The sequence below is a fragment of the Kogia breviceps genome, chromosome 17 (assembly GCF_026419965.1).
Source record: "Kogia breviceps isolate mKogBre1 chromosome 17, mKogBre1 haplotype 1, whole genome shotgun sequence".
Classification (NCBI taxonomy): domain Eukaryota; kingdom Metazoa; phylum Chordata; class Mammalia; order Artiodactyla; family Physeteridae; genus Kogia; species Kogia breviceps.
The window spans coordinates 31,110,738-31,133,919 of record NC_081326.1 but is presented as its reverse complement, the minus strand read 5'-3'; the positions used below and the strand labels follow the sequence as shown (position 1 = coordinate 31,133,919).

The window sequence follows — 23,182 nt, the reverse complement described above, 5'->3', positions numbered from 1 at the left end:
TGGTCGCCTGGTTGGGGAACTAAGATCCCTCAAGCCAAGGGCCAAAAAACAAACAAACAAAAACCCAACAAGAACAAAACACATTTGTATCTATGATAAATGGATAAAGTTGTATGCTGCACTGTTGCAACATTGTCAGTAAAAAGAAGAAAAAATAAAAATTTTTTAAAAAGCTAGAAATAACTTGAATATCTATAATTACAGTTAATCAATAAAAATATTTGACTATAAAAATTATGAATTAGATGTTGATGTTAATATTGGAGGGATGCCTTTGATTTAATAATAAAAAGTTACAGAGTAATATAAAGAATATAGTCTCTTTTCTGTGAAAATTAAAAAAACATATTTGTGTGTTTGTAAAAGCATGGAGATTTTAATATTGATTGCTCAGGGTAGTGGCAGTACTAACAGATGATTTAAAAGGGGGCTTTAGATCTCCATAATCTACATTAATTCCCTCAAAAGCCATTCTACATAAAAATAAAAAGAAGTGAAAAGGGTGTGCTGGCTATTTGAACACAGCTCCAAGAAAATCACCTATTCCTTTCCCACCCTAAGCAAATCACCATACGTATAAAATGTTACATGGAAATTCTGAAGTCTTCTTAACTTCAGCAAAATAAAATGGAAAGGTGCTGGCTTTTTCATATACATCTTTAAAACATTTTTTCAAGTTGTCATGTAATATATTTTTTAACATCTTTATTGGAGTATAATTGCTTTACAATGTTGTATTAGTTTCTGCTGTATAACAAAGTGAATTAGCTATATGTATACATATATCCCCATATCTCCTCTCTCTTGCATCTCCCTCTCACTGTCATGTAATATTTTTGAAACTTAAAACAATACTCTAAAAAAAGTTATAGTGGAACTATTTAGGAATTTATACCACTGTGTGTTGCATGAGAGAAGGGTATTCAGGGAGAAAATTAGTTGTAATTACCAAAAGTAATAGAAGTGTTAGTTGTCTTTTCAGTGGTTTGTTCAATTCATCTTCCTTCATTTTTTTCCCAGCAATTTTCCTTCCCTCCAAACTGTACCCAAAGTCTAGACATTGTTAGCTGTTAGGACTAGAAAGGGTCAGAGTGCTTCCTCAAATTATTCTATAGTCAATTCTTTCTCACTCTGTCTTTGAAGTGATAACATTTGCTTCCAAGTTCACATACTATATTTTTTCAAACAAAGTTCCTGCTGCTAATATAGTGGCAAACTAGATTTAGGATTAGTCTTCCAGAATTTATGAGCTTGAACAAGCTATTGGTCTTTCATTCCCATGACCATTTCTCCTTATAATTGAAAGTGCCCACCATGGAACAGTTTCCTCTGTGCTTGTTATCTAAGAAAAGTTAGCTAATTTAAGCTTCAACTCTCACACATGCAGAAAAATTAGGAGGTTTATACATACATAGTAGTTTGTGCATACCTCCATCATATCTATTATGTCATGTGTGTGCATGTGACTATATCCCCATAAATCTAAACTTCAATAAAGCAGGCACCATGTTTTTATTTCATTATTTTCCAGTGTCTAGCAGAGTGCTTGACATAATAAGTACTAATAAATGTTTATTGGATAAATAAAAGTATAAACAAATGAATATTTAATGAATACCTATTTAGTCCAAGAATACAATTATTTACCTTTTGTGTAAAATATGAGTAGTAGTATTGCTCTGCATAACAGCCTCAGAAACTAAATGTGAGAATCATATAAGGTAACTAAAGTGAAAATAATTTGTGTACAGTAAAGTACTATGGAAGTGAGAACTTCATTGAGAAGATTATTGAAATAGGCCACAAATCCACTACTAGGTAGACTTACAGTCTCAGAAACATAAAATTGAGGGTTCTCATTCTCAATTACACAGGTTTAAAAATAGAGCTTAGTGAATTCACTTTAATTCACTTTAAGTCTATATTGGCTGTATTCGAATTTTCTCTTGTTCCTTCATTTTGTTTTTGTACCATTCTAATCACTTAAGATACATCTTCAGTGGACCTCGAGGTTTCAAAATGTTCAAAACCAAATATTTTAGAAGTGTTTAAGTAAATAATAAATCATCTAAATATATTATTTGTTACATTAAAATACATAAAGTGTTCAGTTAGTTTGTTTTTTATTCCCCCAACTCTGATGGTAACTTCCAGTTTCTGAAAAATTCTTTAACAGGACTTGCTTGGGATAGCAAAAAGGAAAGATATGTGTGTTCCAGTCACTGAGCAGGGCTTTGGCTGAGTCATTAACTCACCTAGGTGTGAACTTGGACCAGATCCTTGGTTTCTCTTTTTTTAGTTTGCTCACTCTTTCTAAAACAAAGGATATAAACCATAATATCCCTAAAGATTACTTCCTTCTCCTAACATTTTATGATTTTATAGTTTAATTCTGTCACTTTCCAATTACAATTCTACTTCAGGTTAAAAAAAATAATAATCCTGCTTTCTCATGTTGGCAAGGCTTGTTTATATAAACCATCTTAAGAAACATTCATGTGATGGTACTCACAAGAACAAAATAGAGTAGTTATTGATATCAGTATATTCCTTGTATACATTAATCATATTAATCTAATATTTGCCAAACTTTCACCTGACTTTGTTCAAACAAATACTAAAACATCTTGGAGAAATCATGCACATACACACAATATATATAAGTATCATTTATGTGGTTCTACCCATCATTAGCTTTCCTCTTCCATCTGAAAATCAAAACCTCTTCATGTCCGTTGTTTTACTATAGTATTCAGGAGTAAGATACCTTTCGGACATAAGATGTGGAGGGAAATTAGTCTGTTTTCAGCATCCAGTCTCTGAGCTAAGGATTTCCCATCACCCGCTGCTTTCTACGCTTCAAAACTACTGCTCCAACTAGCTTTCCTGGGAGGAGAGGAGAAAACTGGAAGGGAGGGTAAGAAGGTTGGTGCGAGCAAGAGGCGGGATTGAGGAATGGGAGGCAAGAGGAGGCGTGGCCCGGTTCGACTGTCAAGATAAATACTGAGAACTGGGTGCCGGCTGTGGAGAGAGAACTCCGGAGGAACGCCAGAGCTGAGCAGCACCGAGGACAGCGCCTGGCAGCGCCTGCGCCCTGCTCTTCCTCCAGCAGCCCAGGATTTCTTCTTTACTCACACACACACACACACACACACACACACACACACACACACACACACACACACACACACACACACACACCCTGAGGTTCTCACCCCACTTTCGCCCTGACATACTCACAGACACATATTCCACGCAGACACACGCTCCGCTATACAATGGCAGAATCCCACCTGCAGTCATCCCTGATCACAGCCTCAGAGTTCTTTGAGATCTGGCTTCATTTCGACGCTGACGGTGATTTTCTTCTCTCTTTTGAAGAACATTGTCCATGCCCTTTCCCTCCTTTTCCCCTTCCTTGAGGCTCCTGATCTGATTATCCCTCATTTCTTTTCTTTACTTCTTCCCCCACCTCCCTAATCTTCTCTCTCCATTTGGCGGCCAACCATTAACTTTAAAGTTTATGTATTGTTTCTATGTTATCCCAAAACCGTAAAGTTTTGTTCTTCAAGAATGGTGCTCATAAAAAAAGGGGGGGATTGATGGACCCTGCCCCCCAAAGTAGAAAGATAGCTGTTGTGGAAATTGAATGGGGAAGAAACTCAGAACGAGATGTCTGACACCTGGGTGCCTCTTTGTCTTTACAGGAAGTGGTTACCTGGAAGGAAAAGAGCTTCAGAACTTGATTCAGGAGCTCCAGCAAGCGCGGAAGAAGGCTGGATTGGTAGGTTGAAGTTTGCAAAGGAGTTAAAGGACCTTCGCCCTTAAATAAATAGATATTCTAGCATTCTCATAAACAGCCAGCGAAATCAAACGGTTTCCAGGAATGTAAACATTTATTTACTGAGAAGGGGAGAAAGAGCGCCTTTCCAAATTGTGGAGGGAGAGGGAGAGGGAGAGGGGGAAGGGGAAGGGGGAGAGGGGGAGAGAAAGGAGAGGGAGAGAGAGAGAAAGAGAGAGGGAGAGAGAGGGAGAGAGAGACAGAGACAGAGAAATTCCTTAAAGGGAAAAAACCTTACAATATGAAATCAGAGCTTTTAAAATACAGATTCTATGCTTGTACTTTCTTTAATAGTGCTTAAAAGGAAAGTGTGGGCGAGATCTTTTAGCAGATCACCACCTCTTCAATTGAGTTCAGTTAGGTAATTTTTAACTTCTCTTTAACAGCCTGTAAGTGGGTAGAAATACATTTCTGCCCCTTGGTGGTCAGGAAACAAATCTGCAGATTATGGATCTCTTATTCTATTGCCAATTATTATTCTTGTAATGTTGATGTGGTTGGAGTGATGAGAAAATGTCCTGTCTTGACCTCCCTCTCTGGGGGAAAGTTGTACAACTTTGCAACATAACAATGAGCAAGGAATTTAGCAAAAAGGGGATCCATTTCTGTTGAGAAGGAGAAAACCAAAAGTTAGAGATGTAAAAAGTAATTATAAGAACTTCACATATTTTAAACAAGCAAAGTGATACTCTAATGAGAAGCAATTAGTGGTGTTTTGAAAATAAGCTATATTTGTAATTTAAGCCATTAGTTAATTAAACAAATGACAATTTTTACTAATTATGAATGACTTCCTTTAGGCATAAATTAACATGTTAAGAATAGATATTGTCAGCATAAAAATAAAATATGCCAGCTTTAAAACATAGATGAGATGATTACATAGAGGGAAATAGGTTAAGAATATTACTATCTATTGGGGTTTATGTAAGACTGCATTTCAGAAGGCAATGTTGGATTTGGGCTAGAGAGATGTTACAAATCTTTGGTCTTTTTGACTATCATTAGAGATTTTACATTATAGACTATACATATATATATCTTTAGAGGAAAATATAGTTGTGTGTGAATCCTTTAGCAGATCACCACGTCTAGCATTGAGTTTTATATATATAATAGTATACATATATTATATATATATATCTGTACATACAATTTACTAATAGTTCCCTTTTTGTTCTATCTAAATTGAAAATTGTGTGATACACATCTCTGTACAACATATTCAAAAGAATCCCAGAGAACACTAAAATATATTATGAAGCATTAAAAAACTATCAATTGCTAAAATCCAATGATTTAAATCAAATTGATTTAAAACCAGATACACCCTGGGTTTTGTTTTACCCAGATTTAATATTACATAAATTTGAAAGTATAATAGGATGAGATCAAATAAAATTGAAAATGTTTTATACACTTTCTCCATCCCCTTCCTCCACCTTATACATTACCATGTAAATAAATTCATGCAATATTATCATTATAGCTCTATGTATCTTTGACTAATAAAACATTTTCTTCCATATTTAAAAATATAAATATTTAAAAATCTGGTTGGAAAATCTTACTTGCCATAAAATTTCTCATTAAAACCTTGAAAGATGCTTCCAGCAGCTAAGTGATTATATTTTAATTGTTCTGGAAGTAATTTTAATATTTATTTTCATTTAGAAACTCTTTACATGTTTTCCGATACTTCTTTTCCTCTTCCCATTTTAATATTTATACTTTTTGCAAACAGTGACTTCATGTTAGAGTTTTAAAGATTTTAGATCTTAATTATTTTTTTCTACTGCTAAGCTTCCAATTTTAGAATATTGGAGCTGTAATTATTAGATTATTATACCAAATTTGAGCACAGGTACAGGATTATATCAAGTTGCTTAATACATTGATTATTGAATATTTTGTGAATTATGCAATATAGGCTTTGAATAGTTAAAATCTAAATCAAGATATGGATTGAGAGGTTCATGTAGTAGACAAATATTTCACTACTGACCCCATTGTACTAAATCTACTTTTATATTTTTTCTTTTCTTTTTTTAGAACTTAAAGGTTGACATTATAAACCCAGTTTCTTTGCATTTCTAGCAATAGGATAACAGATTTTACTGTATTAATGGAAACATTGTTTGGCTTATCATATTAATAATGTGAAATTTCAAAAATTTCAATAATATTAACTATAGGTGAATATAACATTAATGAAATATAACAACCCAGTCTACTTTCAGAGCTACCATTTGTCACTAAACATAGGTTTTAAGTTTGCAGTTATTTTTTATAAAGCTTTAATTTGTTATTATTATTATCAATATCATTATGTTTTACACTGTTTAAAACATAAATTTGGACTAGAGGTATACACTATTTTAAGTTTACATTTTTTTGTTACTTTAAGGTATGTGTAAAGAATGTAACAACTGATAGTCACACTATTGCCACTTTCACTTTCTTACAATTGTTACTGTAATAAAGTAAATAAACTTTAATAAATACAAGTTGAAATTAATCCATAATGGAAGAGTTTTTAAAGTCTATTTTAAATTGCTTAATTACTATTTGTTACCTCAGTTCTACTAAAGATATTTACTTTTAACAAAGCAGGACTTTGTAACACTAGTAATAATAATATTCAGCCTCAATATAGCCATCAAATTATATCCCTAGAGCAAATGTGTGTGATAGATAATATCATTATCTTGTTAGTTATGATAAAAACTGAGACCTTAATTTACTTTTCCAAGGACACAGAATAGGACACTCATAAGGGCTGACCTATTTTACATAGACTTCAGTTAATGCAAGAGGGCTATTTTAAATGGGCTATGTTGAAGACCCAAGGGTATAAATCCAACTTCTTGAATACTAGTTCTATGTTCGGGTTACTAGTTTACAGTTCAGAGCTCTCTAATCTGGCAATATGTTAAGATATTATGTAAGCAATAGAATACATTGAAAAAACTAAGTCAAATGAGATGAAAGCATTCACTTTGTCACTCTTAAACATGTCTTATGTACATAACTAAATGAGAGAGAGAACATCGTCTTGGAAAAAAGAATGGAAACAAGGAAACAGTGGAAAACTGCTTCCTAAATTACTCTTGGAGTCAAAGATCTTAAGCATATACAGTCAGTGACCAAAATAAGGTCATCAGTAGTGTCTGTCTCTAATGAAAGTGCAAATTGGTCAAGTTATTTTTTTTTTAATCTGACACATATTTTTCTGATTTTTAATTTGTAAGCAAAGAATGTTTCCAACTACTTCCATGATGGAAACATTCCTTGCTTACAAATGAGTTTCTCTTGAACATTCACATTATTTGCTTATCTGAAAACACATATTTTTAACTTCTGTGGATAAAACATGTTATAATAAAGAAAATGCTATAGGGCAATTAGTGCAGCAATATAAAATAATCTTTCCTGAAGCAAGCAATGTTAAAGTACTTTCACAGTGATCATTATATTTAAATTCACTAAATGTTATGAACTGAATGATTCTGACTACATTCTCAAAGGATAACATATTCTGAAAACTAATAATAGAAGATGAATCATAGTGATTGATTCAGAAATAATAATAAGTCATTTGAAACCAGTAAAAAACTGTGTATCACTTGTATCTTCATTTTCTTGAAAATGGTTAATCAGTATGCATAATTCTGAATGGTTCTAATTCCAGTTTTTCTTTGCAACAAGTTATTACACCATCACAAGCATACTGTTTGTTTGGGTTTTTTTTTTTAAAAAAAAAACTTCTTACCTGCTTTTTTATAATTTTAGGAGTTATCACCTGAGATGAAAACTTTTGTGGATCAGTATGGGCAAAAAGATGATGGAAAAATAGGAATTGTAGAGGTAAGGAACTTATGCATTCTTCTCATATAGTTTTTTTTTTTTTTTTTTTTTTTTTTTTTTTTGCGGTATGCGGGCCTCTCACTGCTGTGGCCTCTCCCGCCGCGGAGCACAGGCTCCGGACGCGCAGGCCCAGCGGCCATGGCTCACGGGCTTAGCCGCTCCGCGGCATGTGGGATCCTCCCGGACCAGGGCACGAACCCGTGTCTCCTGCATCGGCAGGCGGACTCTCAACCACTGCGCCACCAGGGAAGCCCTCATATAGTTTTAATAAATGAGTTTTTGGAGTTGTATTCAACTCAACCATGATATGGCAAGACCTGTTCCAAGAGGTTTATTTTACTTAAGTAACATATTATCTTTTGTTCAAAAATATAAAATCAAGAACTGCTCAGAAATGAAAGAAACCTAAGAATTTACATAATCCAAACCTGAAATTTAATACATTATGAAACTAAGACCTGGAGAAGTGAAAAGATTTGTCTTTGACTATGTTAACTGTTTGCTGGCACTGGTGCAGTTAGAGGCTCAAGTCCCCAACTTCTGGATGAGTACTCATCCTATTACATTACCCAGATTCAGTTCAATAAAACACCAACCAAGTACATGGTTCATTGGTATTTCTTATTGTTTAACAGTGTAGACTTTTCTGTTAGAATATAAAATAAAGTATTTGCAATCCCTAAATGATATCATGGCAAAAAGCTGCATGCTGGTTTCTGAAATTCCATTTTAGATTAGCAGTTGACCTTATAAAAACATAAGAACTTAGCTAAAGTCAGTGAATATGTTATGATGTGTTATAGGTACAGATTTCTTTTGAGTCTTTAAGAGTTAAAACTCTTGGCATCAAATCTTATCTTTTGACAATGACTTTTCCTATTGAGGATAACTTTTTTTTTTGTCTATGAATCAAGGAGGCAAAACTTTGACTATACATTAATTCGTCAACATTCTCAGATTTGTGAAACAGCTGTTGCTTCCCTTACTTCTACTTTTAAAAAATCCAGTGTCTCAGCTACTTTCTTTATCTCTGCAACCCATTAGAGAAGTTGAGTGAACAACTTTGTCTAGAAAAATTAATAAGGTCATATTTTAAAATATACCAAATACAGGCATAATTATGTTCTTTATATAATGTTCTTAATGTATTAAATTGTGAAGTATTCTGGCTGTCAACAACATTTAGTCGTAATTTACCTTTGATTCAGAGAACTAACCTGGTTTTCAAATAATTGATCTTATAGGACACCTGTGATGTCAATGTGAAATACACTTATTTTTAAACAGCTACTACAAATAGAGTTAAGGAAGAGCATACTATTATTATCTTTGTAATTAAAATATTTCCCTGGAGTATACACTTTCCCCTTTGCCCATGTGTAACTCATTACTATATAAATAGATAAATTAATAGTAATGGGACTTATAGACTGACATAGAGGCCAACTAATCAAGATATGAATCATCAAGGATAAGAAAATAACTTTGAAATGAACATAAATGAGATGACATAAATCTAATTATTCAAAACTAGTGGAAATTCTAAACCAGTGAAATTATAGATGTGGCTATTTCAGAGTTTGGCATACTTTATAATTCTAGCAGAGGAAAAACCATCATCTTGTATTTAAAGTATTTCTCCTTTAAGAACTCCAGTGGGCTCAACTATTTATTTTAATTTCTTCAGTGATACTGGGTTGTAACAGTAGCACAAAAAGCATGGATCTGATTCACATGGATTCTACATTTTTAAAAGGATAAGATGGGTGAATCTGTTTTGAATCTATATTTTACTGTGTATGATATGGTATAATCATTTATGAAGCATTATTTGAGGTCTAATTTGGATGGGAGACTAGGAGTCACTAGCAGATACATTTTCCAGAGGTTTGATGCAAGAAATTTCCCCAGAAGTTTGAGAAAAGAAACTATTATAGGAAAGAGAAGATTTCTGTATGAGGAAAGATAGATAGGTAACAGAAGTGGATGAAGAAGTTAATGAAGACTGAAATGAAGACTTGAGGAACTTTTTCTAGCAATAACAGTAAGAAAAAGAATATTCATTTATTTGTATACATTACACAATTTATAGAGTGTTTTCAAATATGTGATCTCATTTGATGCTCATTATAACAAAATAAAATAAATACAAATATAAAATGAGCATCTAATTTATAGTTGAGGAAACATGTGACTTCAATAGAATTTCAGCCATTTTCCTTTAAATTACTCAGCCTTTTTTTACAATTAATAATGCATATATTTTCTGCATTAAAAGAAAATATTTTCAAGCTTCAGTTCATTGATTACTTATGGCAAGGCTTAAATTTAGCCTGTTTTAACAGGGATGCACAAAGTATAGAGAAGTTATTTGACCAAACTGCTTGAAACATAATTTGGGAAGAACTTTCAGATCAGTGGAAGCTGAAAGAGTTTAAAGGGAGAGAAGTGAGACACATAAGAATTAATTAGAAAGTTTAAGTATTCCAGGACAGGGAACTTTTTGTCATATGGGACCTGTGGGAAAAACTAGCCAAGATTTCTCATTTTAAGGATAAAGAAACTGAATCCCAGAAAGGTTGAATGATGTGTCCAAGATCCCAATGGCAGGGAGTGACAGAACATTTATACAGGCATATGTCTGACTCTGATTCCAGAATTCTTTTCATTAATCTGAGTTATCAGCCAACACACAGAAGGAAGTGGGGAGGGTGAGTACTTGGAGAAGTGAGAATGAGAGAATGGGAGAACAGGGAAGAGATTGCTGCTGTAGTTCATATACATGTTGATTGTACTTAGCCTGGTTAAGCCGGAGGGACAAGAAAAAGGAGAGGTTCTGAAAAAATCATTGTAAAAAAGAAATTGAAAGCTACAGATTACATGTACAAAATGGAGAAAGGGAGAGTGGGGAATGCCTGAATTTGTAATGTGCCCTCTAGTGTCACCAGCAAGTTGTATTAAATAAACTTCATCCTTTCTGTTTTCCAACTTATATATCACTTGCTAAGAAATACTATATATAACAAGGAATACAAATACACAAATCTCAGTCAGCTATGAAGGAATGGAAAAACCCAGGTTTTCCAAAATATATAATAGTTTACTTACTCCCATGTACTCACATCAGTACACCATCACTTTGGTGTTCAAAGGGAAAAGGTGTTAGATTTGCTTGTTTTGCCCACTTAGCAGATGTACACATGGGCTCATCAAAATCTAATCAAAGTAAATCAAATGGTATTTAAGTGGCAGTCTACTTTCCTCGTGGAAACAGGCCAAATTGACTTGGCTGTATTTGAAATGTGTCATTCAAAAGATCAGAAAATATAGTGGTTAATTTTCAAACTTCTGTTCTAATGAAGTTGACTGACACTTTCCAACAACATGCTTTTGCTACCTAGACATGTAAAAACATGTAAAAAGAAAGGTAATGTACAGATATGCTTTCTTGTGAACTTTTCAATTTTATGTCTCCAAAGAGATTTTAAAATTCACACAAATACAGTTCGGTAATAAAGAGATTGTTGATACAAACTCAAAACAGGAGCACTGAAATTCTGAGATAATTTAACAAATACCATAACAGTCAAAATGTTCCAAATTTATTCAGACTAATAGCTCTATTGCAGAGAATACTGATTAAAATAGTTAAAGAGAGAGACTGAATGATTTAACAGATAGAAATTTCTTCTCTGGTGCTCACATTAAGTATAGATATTTCCTTTAGCTGGATGTCAAATCTGCAAACTTTTCACCTGATCCCTTGGGAACTATGTGGGAAACTACCAACCTCTCCAGTCTATTGTGTCTCTTTGTCCAGGTCAGTGCATCCACTGGAAAAATAGATTTATAAGCTATTTTAATCCTAAAACTATAATAACCCTCCCAGGGAAGCAGACACTTCTCTAGACTTTCCTTCTTTTCAGCCATAGTGGGATTTGAGCATGTGAGTTTAACCATAGTAAATGTAATTTTTTTATAGCAGGCTACTTTTCTACTTCAGAATTTGGGAAAATGACTGACAATAAAGTCTGATTTAAAACTTCATTCTGGATAGATTTTTAAAAACAGTTTATTAAGAAAACTTTTTGACTGAAGATTTTAATGGAGAGTGATGGTTAAAGGACAAGGTCTCAAAATCAAAAAAGTCAGACTGTCTGATTTCAAATGTGGCTCCAACTATAAGCTATGTGATAGCAGGCCATTTATCTTCTCTGAGTCTCTGTTTCCTTGGCTGTGAACAGGGGTGACATATGAGTATCAACAACAAATGTGATAATACATGTCAAACAAATAGATAAACTCTGGCACACTGGAAAAACTCAATAAATGTATTTGCTATTATTATCAAAAATAAAAATATTTCATTGGAAAATCTACACCATTTTTCTGAATGTCAATCTTTTTCCCATTTTTATAACTTGTCAAATTCAAATTATTAAATTCCACCAGTCTTTAATTTGTACAAAAAGATTATTTGCCTGTTAAATTTCCAGGTTTCCTGGACTCACTTCTTATTGGCTAGAAAAATATTTCTTTGGTTCCCAAACCAAAAAAGTGAATGTTTTACTAATATGTGTTGAAGGGAGCTAACATGCATTAAGATTGTCTTCAAAAGTTATGTCTCTTGTGTGTTTTAAAAGATATAGCTCAGTCACTTATATTTCTAGTAAAGTTACTTCATGTGTACTCTCCCAGCACCTAGCATGTTGCTTTGAAATTGTCTGAAAAAAACTTTTTTTGAAATTATCTGCCTCCCTGTAAAGTTCTTACTATCGGTGACTACGAATCTGCAGCATCCAGCACAGTGCCTAGTAGGTTCTGAATCATAGCCACATGAGCCATAGCAAGGGATTTCAACCTACTCCAAAACACAGGCAAGGGCTCCATTTTATTCCTAGGAATAGAAGACAGATGGTAAAGATCCCTGTCATGGGACAGGTTGAGTTCCTTGGGGAGCATATCTGAGTTGAAGAAAAGCAATGACGAAGTTTATTAGGAAGTGTTCTTGGGATTAATACCTGTGGAAGGTAAATGAAAAGAACAGGGATGGGCAGAGGGAGACTTTGGGCTCAGTTGACCCTACAGTGAACTCTGAACTGGGATGACCCTTCAGAGATGTCCCAAGTTTTCAGTGAGAGGGCTAGGTTTTATATCCCCATATGCATCAGTCATAGAATTCAGCTTCCTTGGGGAACATAGCTCTCTTCAGCCCAGGTAATCTCCCAAAGAGACCTGGCAGTTGAGACCATAGCAACACTCCTAACACCTAAAAAGAGCTCTGGGTGTCATATCACAGTGACCACCCCAACCCCTATCCAAAACTCAGTAATAAGTTATTTGAATTATCTCCAAAAGAACTTTATTTCCATTTATTGGAAGCCTATGCTGACCCTAGATAGTCAATTGCCTTCATTCATTGGTTGAGTAAAATATTTACTGAATTTTTTGCAGGTGCCAGGCAAAGAAACAGTAATTAAGACACAGACCCTTTCCTCAAGATGTATATAGACTGATAGGGAAGACAGGCAAGTAGAAATTTTTGCTTCCCCACTCTCAGTGACAAGCAACAAGCGACAAGCTTCATAAATGAAGCTTTGAGAGATTCTCCCGTGGCAGCCACAGTTATCTGCCTGCCACTTATTCCCTTGCTTTTCTCCACTCTCTTCTCCAACCCATAATAAAGTTTTGAGTTTATAAAAAATCAGGTAGGCAGCCCAAGAACTAAGAAATCACCAATAATCCTGGAACAGTTAGTACTGGATACTACTATGGACAACAGTGACTTAGCAACAGAGACAAAAGCAGCCCTACTTAACAGCTTCTATAAAAGACCTCAGGTACTTTGTAGATATGGTCTTAGAGTCAACAGCTGGAGAGTTACTGCACCTGCTCTGAAACTTGAATATTAATTCATATGCATTGTGAAACACACCTTGAAAAAGATGGCTAGGGAATTCCCTAGCCATCCAGTGGTTAGGATTAGGCATTCTCATTGACAAGGATCTGGATTCAATCCCTGGTCTGGGAACTAAGATCCCACAAACCACATGGTGTGGCCAAGACAGAAAACCACCAAAAAGCAGAAACAAAACAAAAAACACACAAAAGATGATTTCTTAATGTTCACTAATAGTGAACATAGACTGTAGATTCTTGGTGTAAAATCCAGAGATGAGGGTTCATGCCCATACTTCAGGGGATTCATCAGCTTCTGGAAATTAGATGAAATATAGTGTTGTAGTTTCATTCTTTAACGGTGAAGATGTAGAGATTCTAACAGATTCTCAAAGTCATTTTGAACCCAATACATTTAAGAGACACTGGTTTCTATTTCAACTCCTTATTTTAGTGACGAGGGTGCTAAGTTCCAGAAATGGCTGAGGGATTTGCTGGGGACCACAGCTAATTAGCAGCTGAGCCAGAAATAGAACCCATACCTTCAGTGAGGCCATCAATCCAGCTCCCTCCCTTCCTGCACACAATAGATAGATTATATTCATCTTAAAATGGGATCTGGAGTCCTTCTTTCCTGGAAAAAAAAAAAAAAAAAAAAAAGAGCATTGAAGTTACGAAATGAGAGCTAAGGAGAAATGTCATAGGGTCACTAAATGGAGATCATCGAATAGAATTCAAGCCCTGGACTCAAGTAGCAGATGTTCTTTTAGCAGAAACCAAAAAGTTGAGAACTGATATTCCCTATTACTGGTCAATTTCCACTGTTCATTGTGAATTGTCTTTTCCATCTCTCTTTCCACTGTCTTACAATTGTCTTGAGTTTCCCTTCCTTTGCATCTCTTAATAAGCTTTCTCCTCAGACTTGGGACTGCATTTTTTCCTTCTATCCTTTCCACTGCATTCATATTTCTCATAGTTTCTTTTATTCTACATGAAATGTATGGCTCTATGTGTGCCATTCTGTGTGCCCTGAGAGGAACAAGACCAGATCTGTGGCACAGAAAAGATGAAGGGGTCAAGCCACCAGGATGAGTCTGCTTCTATGTCTAGCAGATGAGAATTGGTCAAATAATCCCTACCTGAGCTTCCTATGCATGCTTGCTGTGGTCATCTCCCAGACCAGAGAACCAGTCACTCAAGGACACCCAAGCACTGGAAAACACAATGGCACTTTGTAGGGGCAAAGTATCAGAAAGGGAAAATCGATTATAATGTTTTTCCTTTCCTAATTTTCTAGGTAATAAAATTATGTTAAGAAAACCTAAGAGCAGGAAATGTGAGAGACTTGCTTTCAAGCTCCTTACAACAACTTTTAAAATCTTTTCTAGTTGGCTCATATATTACCCACAGAAGAGAACTTCCTGCTGCTCTTTCGTTGCCAACAGCTGAAGTCCTGTGAGGAATTCATGAAGGTATAAGAAAGCTCTGTCACTGAGTGATGTTTTCAGAAAGCTACTTAAAATAGGAAAATGGTTGCCTTTTTAAAAAATATATTTGTTTTTCCTTATCCAAAATAATTTACAGACATGGAGAAAATATGATACTGATCACAGTGGCTTCATAGAAACTGAGGAGCTTAAGGTAAGCAAGTAAAAACATGTAAGTTTTTTCCTGTCAAATATAATTATGAACTTTGTAGCTTTTTAAAAAACCTCCCATGAAAGAAACTAATGTTGAGCAATGGCATATTTTCACCCACTCTTCCAATTGTTAATAAAGAACCAGATCAAAAAAGAGACTTCAAGTACTTCTTGAAATTCTGTTTAGCAATGTAAAATTAACATTTTCTGTGGTGTATACAAATTGTTATATGAGGTAGCTGATAGATAGATAGATAGATAGATGATAGATAATGATATACTAAGCCAAATAAGTTGGTTATTTTCATTAAAATTTGGCATTTTATTTTATAAATGAAACAACTATATAAATAGATTTCTCTTTCAAGATAAACAATTATTGGACACCTACTGTATACCAGGTGCTTTACACACATTTAATCTTCACGTGAGTTCTTTGAGATTAGTATTACCCCAGTGAGGAAAAATTTAAGAGAAGTTAAGTGATGTACTGAAGGCTACACAGAAATAAGACATAGAACTGTGATCTTTAAACTCATCTGTTTCCAAGACCCCTAGCTTACTGCCTCTCAGTAACAGCAATAAAAACAAAGTCCTAATATAATCAAACTTACGAAAAACTGCAACTTTGAAAATGAATTTATCAATTCATATCTCACAGATGTATATAAGAGCTAGTGGGGGGAGGAAGAAGATATGAAGGAAAAGGCAAAGAGGTCTGAAATCAAATCTTACCTCTGGACAAATCTCTGTATCATTCTGCCTGATTTTTTTCATCTTTTATGTGGGGGTAATAATACCTTCCTTTCAGATTTATTGTGAAGATCAAGTAAGATGTTGCACATGGAAGATTTTGTGAAATACAGGCACAGTATAAATTATATTATTCATGAACTCAATAATTTACTAGCCTTCAGAAATATAGAAGCATCTTTCTCTCATTTCTTTAAATTGACCTCAATACTTCTCAGCCTAGAAGACTCTATTTTCTCTATCTTCATGGTATAGAGTGACTAAAAGGGAAGCAAATTAACAATTATTGAGCACCTACTATGTGGCAGGCATAGTACTAGATGCCTAAAATATATTTTAACATTTAATCCTCACAGAAAAGTTACAAGGAGGTATTATAATTCCCATTATACAAACAGAGAAACTGAAATTCAGAGAGATTAGATACTTTTTAGAGTACACAGCTGCCTGGGAAGAGAACCTGGTTTTGGACACAGAATATCTGATAATGATAATAATGGGTTTTTTCCCCACAAGGCCAAACATTTTCAAGCTTCAGTCATCAAGAGCTACCTCTTCTGCTATTATGTAGGGAAACATGAATATCAAACACAGTTTCCTGGTCATAGTTTAACATGGTTTGAGTTACATATATTTGTACCACTGCAAAATTGTTAAAACATATTTAACTAAAAACACTTACAGGGACTTCCCTGGCCCTCCAGTGGTTAAGACTTCATGCTTCCACTGTAGGGGGCACAGGTTCAATCCTTGGTAGGGGAACTAAGATCCCACATGCCTCGTGGCACAGCCAAAAAAATAATTTTTTTTTAATTTCTTAAAAAATTTATAAGAAAGGAAAATACTAGTAATAACATCTTAAAAAATAAAAACACTTAGAAATGTAAAGATTTTTCATGTGAAATCACCAAAAACAATGTCTTTCACAAATTTACAACTCAGCAACCCACAAGGTTACCCACAAGGTGACAGTTAAACTATTGTGTTTTTATTCTATTGGACCAAAAAAAATTCTTTTAAAAATTATTTCAAGTTCATAATGAAACTTTAGCTCATTTCCAATACTGGCCTTCTTTATTCTAAATTTTATTCTCAGAAGAGATTCTAAATAGAAGTACTCCTCTCTGGGGAATTTTGAAGATAAGTTGGCATTCTTTTTTAATGGATCTTTCAAGAAAGCTAATTTTAAGATCCGTAATAGAGTAAAACATTGCTTGCTCTCAGACACGACTTTGAATCTCAGCATCCCGAGGTTTCTCCCAGGCTATTTTTGTGACCACCATTTTAGTCTCTGATGAGGATTTTTAACCCAATTAGTCTCTGACAAAAGCCTCATATGGTTCAAAAGTAAAATTCACCCCCCAACAGATAACTTTGAATTTTCCATGCTTTACTTTGAATTTGAAGTGGAATGTTTGAGGTGAAATTAAATTTATCAAACCAAGAAAAAGGTCTCCTTCCTTGAAAATAATGAAGTTAAATCAGCCCAGCAGAGCTAGAAAATCTGGGAGGGAGATAAACAACTGCAAAACTGAAGAAACCCAATCCTTCAATAATGTCTGAACATAATATCTGCTCAGTTTTTCATAATTGCATTAATTCATTTTCTGAACAAATAAAGAAGATGCAAATGAACCGCACTGGACAAAATGAAAGACTTTTATATTAAGCACTTACACTGTCATTTATATGGCAAGATTTTGTAAAGATTTAATTTATTTCTCTGGTAAAAATATTAAATTCACTCCTAAACTTCAACTGTCAAATTAATAATCATCTTTTTTCATCCTTCCCACATTAATCTCTACTTTGATGTGATTCATATATCCTTCAAAGATTAGGTAACATCTGCAGCCAACTGTTTTAGTTTGAACAGTCAGCTGAAACATTCTAACCAAGGTACTTTGTACTGCATCAAGCCTAAAAGCCCTCTGGTGAAAAGTACTTCATACTGGCTATAAACTGATGTGGAAATACAGCTTGTTAGGGCAGAAAATGCACTTGAAATTAAGGGTTGGTCTCCACCTTCTTTATTGATAATTGTTCACATATCTTACAAAGGTTTAAGGGGGTCCCTTGTGTTTCTTGTTTCTTGGAGAAGAGTTACATGAGTATTTGTGAAGATACCATTAGGTAGAAATGCATCCATTGGGCTGGCTGGTTTTACAAGTTTTTACTCTGATTCCTACATGGTGCACAATCCAGATACTTCTTTAATTGAAATCATAAAAGCATGGCATAGCACAGACTGTGACAGATCAGTTTTCAGTCAAAGAGAACTGCTGGAACGCCAAGAGTACCTCCCTTCTAAGCTCCTCCCATTACCCGGTTCTACCCTCAAGAGACTTCCTTTGTATTCCTGGGGTGTTCCATTTCAAGGCAGGCTGAAATGAAAGCAGATTGTTTGTTATTGATGAAATTTATCTGACTTTTTTGTCTTAACAGAACTTTCTAAAGGACCTGCTGGAAAAAGCAAACAAGACTGTTGATGATAAAAAACTAGCTGAGTATACAGACCTAATGGTAAGACTGATCTTGAAAAGACTACAGCCAAGAACCTATGAAATATTACTGTGTTCTGGCTAATTCCCAAGTCTACACAGGATGAAATAAACAACCCACGGTGTGGGCATCACATGCACATAGGTATCATTTCACTTCAAAAGTGAAATACTTATGGATGCTTATACCTTGTAAGGCTGAATGCTACAAGTGTATTGTAAGGCTGGCTTTAAGGCTCAGCATATGAGCATTTCCTTTCTTGTGGAGGTAGGTAATTTTCATCTATCAAAATATCACTTGTTTTTCTTACAAGCCAGTGTAATTATATCACATATATATGTAAGTTACATTATAGATATATAAATTATATTACCAAAAACTCATTTATTATAGAGATTCTGAATCCATTTTTATCATGTCTTAGGAAATCATTGATTTTGTTAGAGTTTAAAGAAAACTTCTGGCTACTTTATTCATTGAGTGACTAAAAATGGATATTTCCTCCTTCTTTCTTTTGATTCTTGTTAGTTTGGAATATTGTCTTGGTGCTTTGGGTGAGAAAATCCAAATATACCCTGAGCTTGATGCTATGGTAAATAGTATAACCAAGAACTATTTTAGAATATTGATAATAGAGTGAAGAAAATTGCTTTACACATAAGTACTTAATGTTTGAAAAATGAATGAACAAATAAATTTATAAAATTCCAGATAAAATAATACAGTGCCCATGAAGTTAATTAATTTCCAAGTGGGTAAAGTTTGTTCATTTTGATTCACAGCATTAGGACTATGAGGAAAAAGCCTCTGCCAAACTGATTAAGCCATGGCCCAGTATTTTTGCAACATTATTTTAATTGTTTAATTTTTGAAATTTAGACAGTATTAAATTATCCAGATCAGTACATATATTTATACACACTTTAAATACTATAAATGTACAGTGAATTCTTACCTCATTGATATAAATAAATAACTTATAAAACATAAGTGCCTATTATAACAATTATGTTATTTTAGACCAATAAAGGAGTAAGAATTTTTTCCTAAGAAATAATTTTATAAAGAGTTTGATCATATTTGATGTAACTGAGGTTTACTTTCAGCCTGTCAGCCTACTTTTATGTGGGGAAAAAAAACCACTAGAACTTTACTATTGCCCTATTCATTATACAGTAATATTTATTATAAAGTGGGACTAATCTTTAGTTTCAAAACAATCAAAAAAGTTTTCACTGTAAGGAAGTATCCTCTTTAATTCCTCATTACATTGCCACTTACCACAGCACTAACATACACGTGTTACAATGGGCAGATCTACACTCTGAATAACTTTTGGGAAATGGACAATAACCTACATTTATCAATTTTGTGTTTTGTGCCAGTCTTAAAGGATGCCTACTTAAAGACTCCTTTCCAAGTAGAAATTTGAAGCAGCCTTTTTAAAACCACTCAGATGGGAGTTTTCCCCCTGTTGAATTGGCCTGGCCTATCTGGTTAAATGTCATAAACAAGCTTAAATCCAGGAAGCAGATTAATCAAGAACTAATTAAAATTTAAATATATTTGTAGGGAAATATTTCCCTGTGGACACTAAACTGTGTGATCTGGTGTCCAGTATCTTGGTAGACACTGTGACGATTTAGAACTTTTATAGTCAATGGACTATAAAATGTTGCATCAGTATCGGATCCTGAAAAAATCTACCTCCTACAAAGGATTCTTAGAACATCTCAAACCACAGAATGCCCTTCTTTTTTTCCCTAAAGAGACCTCACCAAACCTGTATCCTTTATGATCCCATTCCTTTCTTTAAAAACAAAAATAATGCCACTTTTTCACATATTTTATATATTTTATTTTATATGTAGTCCTTCTATATAAAATATTAGAACAGTAGTTGCAACTTTCTAAAATGTGAATGCTTCCCAAATATGGGTATGAATGTGTTTATACCTGGCTATGTCTTGGTATATGACGTGTATATAAGTGCAACGGGGGGGTAAGGAGCTTTATTGAGTACCTAGTACCCAAGGCAAAATAAAACAATTCAAACTTACTCAAAAATTTATTCTCTGAGTATTTATTCATATTATCTGCTTATTCTGATTGTACTCTTTGATGCTCTAAAAGAGAGAAACAAATTAAATATTAATTTTCATACTATTACTTGGAAAGTTTCAGGATGTGCTATGTACTGCCAAACACCATCTCTCCCACATCTTGATACATATAAACACATATTTGCAAGAAAAATAAATGATTATGTTCCAGAAGCCTAGCCTAAGATTACTATTACTCTATTCTGTATTGTTCTGATAAATTTTGGCAATTGACACAGGTCATAGAATAGAAATTTTGCACTGAAAGTTTAATAGATGCTAGTTTCTAGAATTCTGCTGTCTATATAGGTAATTGATAACTCAAACTGCTTTATTTTGAATTTTCTTCTCCTTAATGCAATAAATAATTCTTCAATGGCTACAGTAATGCATTCTGTCTTTCAGCTGAAATTGTTTGACTCAAATAATGATGGGAAGCTGGAATTAACTGAGATGGCCAGGTGAGTTTAGGAACTATGCAAATATTATTATAAAAAGCTGATCCTTGTCAAAAATCTAATATATTAATATAATGCTTTTCTCTCAAAAGGTTACTGCCAGTGCAGGAGAATTTTCTTCTTAAATTTCAGGTATTTCTCTTTTTCTCTACCATAAATAATATTTTTCTTGAAAGGTTAGAATGTGGGATATTTGCCAAGGGAAACACGATGGAATATAATAGTTGCATTTTAATATTTGCTCTCTTCTCTATCATTTAGGGAGTCAAAATGTGTGGGAAAGAGTTCAATAAAGCTTTTGAGTTATATGATCAGGTAAAAAATTTTTCTTATCTATAATTTGATTCTTTAGAAAAATTTGGAAAATGCTCAGGAAGGGTTAACCTGAAACTCAAGGTTATATTAAAAGAAACATGAGCTATTAAAATTACTCAGCCAAGGGACTTCCCTGGTGGCACAGTGGTTGAGAATCTGCCTGCCAATGCAGGGGACACGGGTTCGAGCCCTGGTCTGGGAGGATCCCACATGCCACGGAGCAACTAGGCCCGTGAGCCACAACTACTGAGCCTGTGCTTCTGGAGCCTGTGCTCCACAACAAGAGAGGCCATGATAGTGAGATGCCCTCGCACCGCGATGAAGAGTGGCCCCCCGCTTGCCGCAACTAGAGAAAGCCCTCGCACAGAAATGAAAACCCAACACAGCCAAAAATAAATAAATTTAAAATTACTCAGCCAATTTATTCTTGTCATAGGAAATGAGTTATGTTATATCCCAAATTAGACAACTTTGATTCAAATCCCCTGCAACAATTTATCTCCTGTGAGGCTTTGAATAAGATACCAAACTCCTCTGATCCTCAGTTTCCTCATTTGTAACCAAGAGATAATAATATTCACTTTGCAGGGTAGAATGAGGATTAAGCTAGATGAAAATATCCAGCAGAATCCTCCCATTAAGTATATGGTAAGATCATGTGTGTGAGGAAAGGTTGTGTATGATGTCACTAGTTAACATGCTTTGTTTCTTCTAATTTCTCTACTCCTGGACCAAATCAGTCCTCTGCGGGCTCTAGTACAGCCTTTCCACTGCCTGATGTGACATCAAGCCAGTAATATAGCTTCCCCAAGCCTATGTCCTCACTCATATGAAAATATTTGTGATTAATTACTTACTTCAACAGGAGGTGGTGATATTGTTAACACAAAATGAAATGTTAAATGTGAAATCACTTTGAAAATTTCAAAGCATTTTACAAATATAAGATGCTGAATGAGAGGGAATTCATATCTATTTTGGAACTTTGGAGCAGTTAAAAATTTGAGAGTCTGACCTAAGAGGTTAGAATATCTGCCAAGTTTGCAGTAGGAAGATTTTCTGAGGATTTCAATTATTTCCAATTTACTACATTCTTCATTATTATGGATGTTTGCTTATATACTGTTTTATTACTCCTCCCTTAGGATGGCAATGGATACATAGATGAAAATGAACTGGATGCTTTACTGAAGGATCTATGTGAGAAGAATAAACAGGTAATCCAGTTACCTTGCCACACTTACTTCTTAAGCAGAATTGATGGATCCATGTAGAAGCAACCTCACATCCATTTTGGAGAATCTACTTTAAAAATTTATAGAGGAGCAGAAGTAGATTTCAGTTCTTAACCTGATTTGGTACTGGCCTTAATCAGTGTTTAACTGTGATAAATAGATTTCAAAAACAACCTTGTGATTTATCCACATTTGTTTAAGAATTTAATCCAGCTCTTTTCTTGATGGATTGATGTAACAAGCAGTTTTGTCTCACATTTTATCACTTGACAGTGGTTAATTCACTTTCATGTTTAACTGGAATATAATACATTCTATGTTCTATATAGGATCTGGATATTAATAATATTCCAACATACAAGAAAAGCATAATGGCTTTATCGGATGGAGGGAAGCTGTACCGAACGGATCTTGCTCTTATTCTCTCTGCTGGGGACAACTAGAGTTGATGCCCATGACCACTTACTAGCAGTACATTGTATCTAAAAAATAACTGTGCACTATAAGGGAGTAGGCTGTATTTTGTTTTGTATCTGTAAATTTAACTGCATATAGATAATTATCCAGGATG

General features: G+C 34.3%; 1 protein-coding gene across 2 annotated transcripts; it reads left to right on the top strand.

Moving 5' to 3' along the window:
• Nucleotides 1–3,071: 3,071 nt before the first annotated feature.
• On the top strand, nt 3,072–23,182 carry CALB1 (calbindin 1). Of its 2 annotated transcripts, XM_059043587.2 has the most exons (11): nt 3,072–3,357; nt 3,708–3,784; nt 7,634–7,708; nt 14,995–15,078; nt 15,191–15,247; nt 18,445–18,522; nt 21,009–21,064; nt 21,154–21,193; nt 21,323–21,376; nt 22,522–22,593; nt 22,941–23,182. In XM_059043587.2, the coding sequence occupies exons 1-11, from the start codon at nt 3,279–3,281 to the stop codon at nt 23,052–23,054; spliced, it is 786 nt and encodes a 261-aa protein (XP_058899570.1). In that variant the 5' UTR covers nt 3,072–3,278; the 3' UTR covers nt 23,055–23,182. The 2 variants fall into 2 exon arrangements, with proteins under 2 accessions (XP_058899570.1, XP_066873194.1); XM_067017093.1 differs by lacking the exon at nt 7,634–7,708.

Bases quoted from the DNA above. Each gene is read 5' to 3' on its own strand.
- CALB1 (XM_059043587.2), top strand. From the start codon at position 3,279: ATGGCAGAATCCCACCTGCAGTCATCCCTGATCACAGCCTCAGAGTTC. The intron at 3,358-3,707 runs GTGATTTTCTTC...TTGTCTTTACAG, and splicing joins GCTTCATTTCGACGCTGACG to GAAGTGGTTACCTGGAAGGA. The intron at 21,194-21,322 runs GTATTTCTCTTT...TCTATCATTTAG, and splicing joins ATTTTCTTCTTAAATTTCAG to GGAGTCAAAATGTGTGGGAA.